The following is a 12146-nucleotide window of genomic DNA, read 5'->3' on the forward strand; positions in this document are numbered from 1 at the left end:
TTGTATAATATGCTATAATTTGAAGATTCGAGAATTCATATTAATGTAAATGATGTTGTAAATGCTGAAAGCTGTTGCACAGAGATATTGGTACCCAGACGACACAGTGTTTAAGGAAAGATGGAATGTTTTATACGTTGGGGGGGAAAAAACAACACTTAAAAAAAAAGATTTTCGATCTGGAAAATTGGAAACTGTCCATGTCGAAGTGGTGTTTCGTTTTGTATCCCAGGATTGTCTCTGCTGCCATTCTAAATCTCCTGGTTACAACTACTAGAAGGATTTTCCCACCCTCTGCTCCTGACCTTTGGGTTGGGAATGCCCCAGATTCTAGAGGGGATTTCCTGAATGTAGATAAATTGTTATCTGTTGATCCATTCGTCCCTATTTCGTAGGCTTTTCCAGGACATCACCAACAAGCCGTAGCAGGGCTTCCAACGTGCCCACGCCTTTGTTTTGGAGATCAAATCATCCCAAAACACATCATCATCCCTTCCATGGGAAGCTGAGATGGGAATACCGACTTTTGACTCTGGACATGCCTGCTTAGAAGGGCCAGTGCTGGATTATGGCAGAGCCTTTAATTACCAGAAGCCTCAACGCCCCTCTGGGAACTCTCTATCTGACGGCAGCTCTGATATCAGCTCAGAAAATATTTCCTGTTGTTTCAAAGAATCGCTACACATTACGCAACATTAACACTAATAGTAACACCATGGCAATGTGAAGTATAGACACTCACATTTGGCCGACGAAGCATCCCGGATCCAGAGTTGTCAACCACCATCAAAACTTGTCTGGTGCAAAACTTCCACCTTGGACAGGAGGATCAGCTGATCAGTTGTTTACACCTGAGTAAACAGAGAACAAACCTGTTGTACGGAAAGGGCTTTGAACTGCATCATACGCCAACATAGAACATAGACTAGCAGAGTTGGAAGGGACCTTGAAGGTCTTCCAATCGGCTCAAGCAGGAGATCCTATACCAGGGATGGCGAAGCAAGGGCCAAAAAGGGAGCATTTCGCGCACTCGCTTTGCATGTGTGCGCATGCTCGTCTGGGACGCAACCAGGAACAGGAGCTGCCCAGGGAGCATGCACTCACTGGTAAAATGAACTTCCAGTTTCCGGTGTGCACCAGTGGTGCTATTCAGCCGTTTTGCACCAGCTTGAGCGAACCGGTAGCAGCAGCAGCGGCAGACTCCGCCCATCCACCTGCACGTCATCACGTCCCATTTTTGATGCCCTGCGCCTGCGAGCGTGCTCACATTTGCAAACTGTGAGGTCACCATCGCAGATTAATTGTTGTCATTGTCAGGAAATTTCTTCTTACTTTGAAGTTGGAACTCTCTTTAATATCTCTTCCACCCGTTACTTCTTGTCCTGCTTTGGTACTTTGGAGAATAGGTTGACTCCCTCTTCTCTGACAGCCTCTCAAGTCCTGGAAGGCTGCTGTGATATCAGCCCCCTAGTCCTCAAGAATATCGAAGGAAGCCAAGAATCCGACCCCTGCTCTGTTTTGTTTTTTGACACTCAAGGAGCACAAAAGCTGGACAGTTTCTCCCTTCCTCTGTTTCATGTAATTACTCTTCAGTTGCTAGCCAACTTTCCGGCATATCACAGTAGTGAATCATTACTCTGAGCGCTCTTAAAGGAACCTGGGCATTAGTCACCCTTGTCAAAATCTTCGCTGACTGTGCTTTTAAAGGGGGGGGGGGATGACATAATGAAACACAAATTAGCCAACCTCGTTTAGCTTAATGCATTCGGGAAGCAGAGCCAGCTCTGAGCTTACAGCTCAGCTTGTCATCCAAAGAGAGGGAAAAATTGGGTTAAATCCATACACCCTGGTTAGCTTCTAAGCAGGGGTGTCAAACTCAAGGCACGGGGCCCAGATCCGGCCCATGGGGTACTTAGATGTGGCTCACGGGGCCGCACTGGAAATAGCAAAGGACCAGCCCATGGTGCCTCTGCCAGCGAAAACGGGGTCCTGAGGTCCATTTCTGGCTGTGACGGCCTCCTGCAACCCTGTGCCAGTGAAAACGGAACAGAGGGTTGCAGGAGGCCCGAGCAGCTGAAAATGGAGGTCGGGAGCCCGTCTTCGCTGGCAGAGTGCTTGGGCCAGGTGCCCCCAACAGGAGTGACGTCGAGCTGGATGCACCCACCCTGGCCACATCCACACCGCCGCCCCCCCCCCCAGGTCAAACACAACCTGATGCGGCCCTCAATGAAATTGAGTTGGTTGTTGTTGTTGTTGATGATGATGATGATGATGATGATGATGATAATAATAATAATAATAATAATAATAATAATAATAATAATAATAATAATAATAATAATAATAATAATAATGTGTCAGAAGTTTGGATTTGAGTACAGCAAAAACCACTGGGACCATCAGATTGAGAAGGTTTTAGAGAATGAGAAAGTCAAGATCTTGTGGGACTTCAGAATCCAGACTGACAGGCACTTGGCCTACAATACACCTGACATAACAATAATTGAAAAGAAAAAAGTATGGTTCATTGACATTGCAATACCTGGTGATGCACGAATTGAAGATAAACAGCAAGAAAAAATCACAAAATATCGGGACTTGCAAATTGAGGTTGAGCGACTGTGGAAAAAGAAATCGTGTGTTGTCCCGATTGTAATTGGAGCCCTTGGAGCAATACCTAAAGGGCTACCTCGCTATTTGGAAATTCTAAATTTATCTGACTTGAACCTTCTGACTCTACAAAAAACCACCCTACTTGGAACAACTTATATCTTCCGACGTTACCTTAACAGTTCCTAGGTCCTTGGTTAGGACTCGAGCTGTTAGGCTACCAACCAGCCCCAAAGGCTGTGAATCTCACCAAAGATTAACCACATAATAATAATAATAATAATAATAATAATAATAATAATAATAATAATAATAATAATAATAGCAACAACAACAACAACAACAACAATAATAATAATAATAATAATAATAATAATAATAATAATAATAATAATAATAATAATAATAATAATATAAAAATATGAAAAAATCGCGAAATATTAGGACTTAAAAATCGAAATCCAACAATTATGGCACAAACCAGCAGTGGTAATTCCAGTGGTAATCGGCACACTGGGTGCTATTCCAAAAGCACTGGAATTACATTTAAAACAGTTAAAAATTGACAAAATCACCATCAGTCAAATGCAAAAGGCCGCACTGCTTGGATCCGCACACATATTACGAAAATATGTTACGACGTCCTAGGCCCCTGGGTGGGGCCCGACTAGTAATTAATGCCAAATCCGGCGAAACAACTGGCCGCTGTGATACAATTGCATAATAATAATGTATGGTCAGAGCACAACATATGTACAATGAGATTGGTTGAGCTCCCTCAGTGCACACACACCCAACACAATACAACTCACAGTGAAGACCAAAAGTCACTAACCCAATAAATCTTATTAACGAACACCCAGTTCCATTACACAAGTGTGAACATGTTACACGTTGCGCCGGCCCTGCAAGTCCAGCATACTATGTGGTTATGATGTTATTTCGCATTCAGGACCCTGGTAGCCCATGGATAGAAACTGTTCTTCAGCCTCTTTGTGCGGCTGCCTCTGCTTCTATATCTCCTTCCCGATGGTAGGAGGGTAAAGAAGTGCCGTCCAGGGTGTGAGCTGTCCCTGAGGATTTTCCTCACTCTTCTAAGGTGGTGAGCCCGAGCAATCATATCTAGTGGTGTCAGGGGGCAGCCTACGATGTTTTTTGCTGTGCTCACTACCCTCTGTAATGTTTTTCTATCCGCGGCTGTCAGACCGACATGCCATACCGTGATGCAATAAGTGAGGGTGCTTTCTATTGTGGACCGGTAAAAGGAGGTCATCAGTTATTGTTCCACTCTATTTTTATGCAAGATCCTAAGGAAATGGAGTCTCTGGCACCCCTGCTTCAAAATAAATAATTGTATTTTTCAGAGTATAAGAAGCACCCCCCCCCCCAAAAAAAGAGGGTGAAAATCTGGGTGCGTCTTATACACTGAATACAGCATTTTTGGGTCTCTCAAAACCCCACTTCCTTCACAAAAATGGCACTGGAGAGGGTTTGGGAGGCCTGCAAAGTGCTCCTGAGGATTGGAGAGGGCAAAAACTAGTGACAAAATGGCTATTTTTTGCTCGTTTTTGTCCCTCCTAACCCCTAGGAGCACTCTACAAGCCTCCTAAAGGCTATCCATGCCCTGTTTTGTGCAAAAAACGAGGACGTTTCCACAAAAAATGGGCCATTTTTTGCTCATTTTTGCCCTCAGGAGCACTTTGCAGGCCTCTCAAACTCTCTGCATGGCCCATTTTTCACAAAAAAATGAAGTATGCAGAAGGTTTGGGAGGCCTGCAGAGTGCAAAACCATTTTTAAAAAATTTACTTCTTCAAAATCTTGATGCATCTTATACTCCAGCACATCTTATACTCCAAAAAATACATTACATGCCGTATGCATGAAGATGGAATCATACCTATTCCCAGTTTCCTTATCACCACCCATCTCACCTCCAATGGCAAGTACGAATGAAGAAGTCCCAGATAAAGGCCGGTTTGAGCTGCAGGAGGAATAGCCAGGATGCACACACTATATTCTTTGCAAAGCTTTGCTTCTCCTCTCATCCAGGGACTTACTGGAGCAGGGCATCTCGGCTATTCTCGGTTTCTGACACTGCTGGGCACTGGGCAAACAAAGCTGCCTTTCTACAGTTGGTCCTATGCCCAGAACAAGGTTACTGCCTTGTTCGGTCAGCCAGCACATCCAGGATGGAAGTGGGGATTGGCTTTTGTTGAAATAGTGACTATGCAAATCATCCAAGATTAATAATTCAGCCTCAAACAAGACGCTACAGTTTCCTGGAGTGCATGCCCAGATTCTTGTGAGGGTGTCAAGAGAACACGCACGGGTGGGACAGGAGGAAGCCAAAGTTTACGAGTGGGAGAGGCAGGCATCCCGGACAGCTAACAACTTGACGTGGGTGGAAACAGAGGGAAGGAATGGATTGCAATAGCACTTAGCAATAGCACTTAGACTTACATACCGCTTCATAGTGCTTTTACAGCCCTCTCTAAGCGATTTACAGAGTCAGCCTCTTGCCCCCAACAATCTGGGTCCTCTTTTTACCCACCTTGGAAGGATGGAAGGCTGAGTCAACCTTGAGCCGGTCAGGATCAAACTCCTGGGAGTGAGCAGAGTTAGCCTGCAATTCTGTATTCTAACCACTGGGCCAAGAGGGAGGCAGGGAGGAAGGAAGGAAGCATAGCAATAGCAACTAGACTTATATACCGCTTCACAGTGCTTTAACAGCCTTCTCTAAGTGATTTACAGAGTCAGCCTCTTGCCCCCAACAACCTGGGTCCTCCTTTTACCCACCTTGGAAGGATGGAAGGCTGAGTCAACCTTGAGCCTGGAGAGATGTGAACTGCTGAACTGCAGCTAGCAGTCAGCTGAAGTAGCCTGCAGTACTGCACTCTAACCACTAAGCCACCTGGGCTCTTAGTTTGTTGTAGCTCAGTGGCTGCTGTGTTGGAATTCCTGGAATACCACAACCAATTCTGGTCAGCGTACTACTTAAAAGATGTTGAGACCTTGGAAAAAGTTCAGAGAAGAGCAACTGAGATGATCAAAGGCCTGGAGACTAAACCATATGAAGAACGGCTGCAGGTTTTAGGTCTGGCTAGTCTAAAGAAAAGAAGAATTAGGGATGACGGGATTGCAGTATTTCTCTATTTGAGAGGTTGCCAAAAAGAAAAGGGAGTTAAATTATTCTCCAAAGCACCAGAGGGCAGGACAAGAAACAATGGTTGGAAATTAGTCAAAGAGAGAAGCAGCCTGTAATTAAGGAGAAACTGCTTAACATCACTGGAGTGTCAGGCCTGCAGTCATATTCCTTTTAGGATCTTTGGCCTGCCACACTCTTTATTATTTTACTATGCTGTTTCATTAGTGGGGAATTGGAAGGGGGAATAGTAAGGAGTAGAATTGTAGAATGTGTTGTTGTCAAAATAAAACATTCCTTTCTAGAAGCCCAAGGTCATCCTTTGTCTCTGCACCTCTGCACCTAACCGGAACTAGATGGGTGGACAGGCCAGCGTGGCACAGGAAGATTGGACCATGTGAAGGACTTGTGGGTGTGGGGACAAGATCATGAACTTTCAACTGGGTGGAAAACCCAGGAAGCTTTCAGATTCGGGTTTCCCACAAATGTGCCAACATGTCTCTCTTAATAAATTGGAACTTAGAGCAACGCTTTGCCTTGGACTCTGATTTAATTCTGGGTGGTATTTGGAATGCTGACATGGAGGTTTTTAGGAAGAGACTGGACAGTCACTTGTCTGAGATGGTATAGGTCAGTGATGGCTAACTTTTTATCGCTGAGTGCCAAAAGCACTTGCGACCCCCCTCTGCGTGTCCCCACACCTTGCACATGCGTGTATGCCTCCCCCACACACCTTGCCCCCAGTGCATGTGCGTGAGCCCCCTGCACACACCTCCACTCATGTACATGCATCTCCCACATGTGCCCCGCCTCTCATGCATGCGTGGCAGAGACCCGAAAACCAGCTGTCGGCGGGAGGTGCGCACACATGTGCGGTGGAGCTGAGCTGGGGCGACGGCTCGCATGCCCGCAGAGAGGGCTCTGCTGGCCACTTGTGGCACACGTGCCATAGGTTCGCCCATCATGGGTATAGGTTCTCCTGCTTGAGCAGAGGGCTGGACTAGAAGACCTCCAAGGTCCCTTCCAGCTCTATTCTATTCTATTTTATTTTATTCTATTCTATTTTAACCTAACAGGTTCAATCTGCAGCACTTCCAAGTGGGACTGAGAAATCCCAGACACAGCACCAGCTATAGGCTGAAACTATCCAGGAGAGAAGAAAACCAAGGAAGGTTTGTTTCAGAAAATATACCATATTTTTCAGAGTATAAGACACACCTTTTTCCCCGCAAAAAAGAGGGTGACAATCTGGGTGTGTCTTATACGTTGAATACAGTATTTTTGGCCTCCTGAAACGCCGCCCCTTCACAAAAAAATGGAATGGAATGGAATAGAAGATGGAAGGGACCTTGGAGGCTTTCTAGTCCAGCCCCCAAGCAGGAGAACCTATACCATCTCAGATAAGTTACTGTCTAGTCTCTTCTTAAAAACCTCAATTGATGGAGTGCCCAATGACTAATTTGGAGCTTCATAACAATTAAGCCCTTGCTGCTTCTTTGTTCTTTGTTTAACATTTATTTATTTATAAGACAGCATACAAAAGCTCATGGGCCCTACATGTACTCTTTCCCTTCTCCTCCTTTCAGCTGTGGATCAAAGACCCCCTTAAAATTGCTCCAATGCCATTTGGAAAACAACAAAGAATTAAAATTGCTAAGAATGTAGGGTCCTGACCATTATAAATCAGAAAACATTCTGGTTTTTGAGAATCTATTGGAGGTTGTCCATAAGAATTAATCACTCTGTTCCTCTTTTAAATCACACCCACGTGCTGCAACTTTATATGAATTCTGCTAAAACCTACACTTGCAAATAAATGTTTCAAAATTAAAATAGTCCAGTCAAGATTCCCCAAAAGCTGAAGAACACAACTAAATACCAGATTTGGTAGAAATGTAGCACGTACACTGCCCAGGCGATATGCAGCAGAACTCTGCATTTAAAAGAAAACAATTCAAGGTAACTCAACGTTTCTGCATCTGGGAAAAGCTTATCTTTGTGAAACTGCAGACGAAAACACAGAGCGAGTTCCAATAAAGGAGAACATTTGTAGCTCAGGGTTGAAACGAAAAGTCCTTGGTGCTCTCTGAGCTTGGTTGTTTTCTTGAAGACGTTTCATTACTAAAAACTAGGTAACATCACCAGTGATCAGTGATCAGAAGCACTGATGATGTTACCTAGTTTGGGTAATGAGACATCTGCAAAAAAACAACCAAAGCCAGAGAGGATCAAGGCCCCCTCACAGATTAGGTTTTTACACACTGTACATTTGACACTGTTTACTTCTATTGTGAGTTGTCTGGTTTCTGCAATTCCAGCACAAGGTAGAGATCAATCTGATTTGGGGTTGGCAGGAGTCAACTTTGCCCTGCTAGACGCTACTGGTGGGAGACCGAAACAAGGGCCGGCTCTTATTCCTAGCCCTGTTGACAACCCATGTAATACTCAGAAAAAGTCTCCGGAAATGCAAGTATCAATATGGACTGTGAGCAAAAGCCCTTTCACCCAACAATTTGCTATAACTGAAACGAGCAGTCTGTAGTTCTACTCTTTAGTTCAGGCCAGGGGTGTCCAACCTTGGCAACTTTTAACAGATTAACAGAGTTGGAAGGGACCTTGTAGGTCATCTAGTCCAACCCGCACCCAAGCAGGAGATCCTATACTATATCTGCCAGATGGCAGTCCAGTCTTTTCTTGAAAGCTTCCAACGATGAAGCTCCCATAATTTCTAAAGGCACCTTCTGCTCCATGGGTTGGTTGTTTTCACTGTCAGAAAATTCCTCCTTATTTCTATGTTGAATCTCTCCTTGTTCAGTTTCCATCCATTATTTCTTCTCTGGCCTTCAGGTGCTTTGGAGAATAGCTTGACCCCCTCCTCTCTGTGGCAGCCTCTCAAATATTGGGAAACTGCTATCATGTCTCCCCTGGTCCTTCTCTTCACTAGACTAACCATGCTCTGTTTCTGCAACCATTTATCGTATGTTTTACCCTCCAGTCCTCTAATCATCTTCTCTGCACTCTTTCTAGAGTCTCAACATCTTTTAAAGACTTTAAACTTTAAGACCTGTGGCCTTCCACTTCCAGAATTCTAGAAGTTCACAAGTGTTAAAATTGCCAAAGTTGGACAGCGCTGCTTTAATTCAATCAGGAGTTTTCTCACCAAAATGTAAATGCTTACACCTATGAGATTATAGAATCTCATCGATCAATTGATCTGTCATCTATCTTTCATATCTCTCTTTCTATCTGTTGTCTATCTTATTTCTACCTACTCTCTCTTTGTCGTCTATTTTCTATATCTATATCTGTCCTATCTATCCTATCCATCCATCTATATTCTATATCTTTGTCGTCTATATCTGTCTTTTTGTCTTTCTATTATCATACCTACCTACCTACCTACCTACCTACCTACCTATCATCTATCTATCTATCTATCTATCTATCTATCTATCTATCTATCTATCTATCTATCTATCATCTATCTATCTATCATCTATCTGTTCTCTATCTTTCATCTCTCTTTCTATCTGTTGTCTATCTTTATTTCTACCTGCCTGCCTGCCTGCCTGCCTGCCTGCCTACCTACCTACCTACCTACCTACCTACCTACCTACCTACCTACCTACCTACCTACCTATCTATCTGTTCTCTATCTTTCATCTCTCTTTCTATCTGTTGTCTATCTTTATTTCTAGCTGCCTACCTACCTACCTATCTAGCTATCATTATCTATCTATCTATCTATCTATCTATCTATCTATCTATCTATCTATCTATCTATCTATCTCTCTTTCTATCATCTATCTATCTATCTATCTATCTATCATCTATCTATCATCTATCTATCTATCTATCTATCTATCTATCTATCTATCTCTCTTTCTATCATCTATCTATCTATCTATCTATCTATCTATTTACCCATCTACCTACCTACCTACCTATCTATCATCAATCAACCTACCTACCTATCTTTCTATCTATATCGTCTATCTATCTATCTATCTATCTATCTATCTATCTATCTATCTATCTATCTATCATCTATCTATCTATCTATCTTCTTTCTGTCTATCATCTATCATAGCTAACTATCTGTCTGTCCGTCCGTCCGTCCATCCGTCTATCCGTCCATCCGTCTTTCCATCTATGTCTATCTATCTTTGATCTCTCTCTCTCTGTTGTCTATATAGAAGTGTCTCACGTGGAGCCAGGTTTACACACTGCACGAAATCATGGTTTCTTTAACTAGGCTTTGTGAGTAAGTCCCAATTGTGTGGGCACACAATGCTGAAATCAATATCAAACAAACCACTTTATAACAGCATGAAGTTAACAGAAATTTTGCCAGAATTTGTGTGCATTTAATTTATGGCTTAATTCTTGCCTAAGCCACAATAGATCTCATACTAAACTGTAAGTGATTGACTGACAATTCTTCAATTTACAATATATTGGAGCCTCCCCATTACCATTGTAAGTTGGGACAGTTGTAAAATGGGAACTGTCACATTTTATCATCTTTTTTTTTGCAGCGGTCATTAAGTGAACACGGCGGTTGTTAAGTCAACCAATGGTTTTCTATGGGAGTGGCTTTCCCCAAAAAACCATAAGTGAATTCTATCTTTTGGCAAAACTGCCATAAAATGAAGTCAAATGACTGTGGGATAAATGGCTTTAAATAATTGCAGCCCAGTTGCCAAATGCCCCAAATTCAGTCACATGAGCAAAGGAGGAACCTGTCTTGATTCCAATTCTGGGTTTAAGTCATCTCAAAGTAGGTTGATCATTAAGTTGAGGTCCACTTGTATGGAACGATATTCTAGGCAAGGGTGTTAACCTCAAGGCCTAGGGACCATATCCGGCCCATGGGGTACTTAGATCTGACCCCAGGGCCGTCCTGGAAACAGTGAAGGACCAGCCCGCAGTGCCTCTGCCAGTGAAAAACAGAGCTAGGGAGGGCCTCATGTGGCTGACAGAGGGTTGCAGGAGGCTGTCGCAGCCGAAAACGGAGCTTGTGAAGGCTGCCCGCAGCTCACCCAAGCTCCATTTTCACTGGCAGAGGGTTGCAGGAGGCTGTCGCAGCTGAAAACGGAGCTCACGAGGGCTGCCCGCAGCTCTCCCGAGCTCCGTTTTCACTGGCAGAGGAGGCTGTTGAAGCCAAAAATGAAGCTCGGTAGCCCGTTTTTGCTAGTAGAATGTTTGGCCCACCACAGGCGCCCTGACACAATTGACATCAAGCTGGCCACACCCACCCTGGCCACTTTTACAATATATTGGAGCCTCCCCATTACCATTGTAAGTTGGGACAGTTGTAAAATGGGAACTGTCACATTTTATCATCTTTTTTTTTGCAGCGGTCATTAAGTGAACACGGCGGTTGTTAAGTCAACCAATGGTTTTCTATGGGAGTGGTAGGAAGAAAGATGAAAATAATATTTAATGATGCTCCATATGCTTTATTTCTAGATTAAAAGAGAACCGTCTCAGACATCTAGTTGGCTTTTTCTGGCTCCCCCCCCTCAAATTCACTATGCATTTAAATTCTAATTTTCTTCTTGTAAAGCAGGGGTGTCCAAACTTGGGAACTTTAAGACTTGTGGACTTCAACTCCCAGAATTCCCACCCTGGCTCCTCCGGGTCAAACACAACTCTGATGCGGCCCTCAATGAAATTGAGTTTGACACCCATGTTCTTGGGCAAAACCAAACCAATCGCATTGTGGCATAGAGTAACGCGTGAACCTAGCCAAACAGTTTTACAAAGAGTATCGCCAAGCACGACATGTACTTAAACACAATTATCCTCAAAACATAACATTTCTCTTATAACATGACCCAAAATAGAATATATTACTTTGTTCTTCCCAATTAGATTGGAGAGTGTGGACCAGTGGTGGGTTTCTACCGGATCGCACCGGATCGTGCGAACCGGTTGAAGAATGAACCCGGAAGTAATTTCCGGCCCCGCCCCCTTGGCGTTTTTTTTGCATCGGGGCTGACTCCCCGCCGCCACTGCTGTTCCTTGTCTTCTGGCCCGTTTCCCAACTGGCCTTTCCTCGCTTGGAGGGCTTCGGAGGGAAGCTTCTGCAGAAGCCCGGGTGAGTGACAACAAGTTCCCGCCGTTACGAAGTCTCGGAGGCTGTAATTTTCTGAGCTGTGCGCGCGCGCCTGTTTTCCACGGTGTGGAGCAGCAGCGAGGCTCTGCGAGGCCGGCAATGACTCAGGATGCCATCCGGGAAGACGAGGAACGCGAGGGGGGACCGTTGACGGCCTCCGCAATCATCGCTCGCCTCGCAGAGCCTCGCTGCTGCTCCACACCGTGGAAAACAGGCGCGCGCGCACAGCTCAGAAAATTACAGCCTCCGAGGCTCAGAACGCTTCGGAGGGA

At 44.3% G+C, this 12146-nt stretch overlaps 1 protein-coding gene across 3 annotated transcripts in view; it reads right to left on the reverse strand.

Annotated features, from left to right (window-relative positions):
• Nucleotides 1-12146, reverse strand: part of SORBS3 (sorbin and SH3 domain containing 3) — a 97203-nt gene that overhangs the window by 64517 nt on the left and 20540 nt on the right. For 2 of the 3 annotated variants that reach the window (XM_081960752.1, XM_081960753.1), the window contains exon 2: nucleotides 743-851. In XM_081960752.1, the coding sequence (XP_081816878.1) occupies nucleotides 743-787 (45 nt within the window). In that variant the 5' untranslated portion in view covers nucleotides 788-851. Of the gene's footprint in view, nucleotides 1-742; nucleotides 852-2542; nucleotides 2810-12146 lie in introns of those variants that run through there. The other variant, XM_081960754.1, reaches the window with a different exon arrangement.

This window comes from Natrix helvetica (genome assembly GCF_964273705.1).
Source record: "Natrix helvetica genome assembly, chromosome: 8".
NCBI lineage: Eukaryota > Metazoa > Chordata > Lepidosauria > Squamata > Natricidae > Natrix > Natrix helvetica.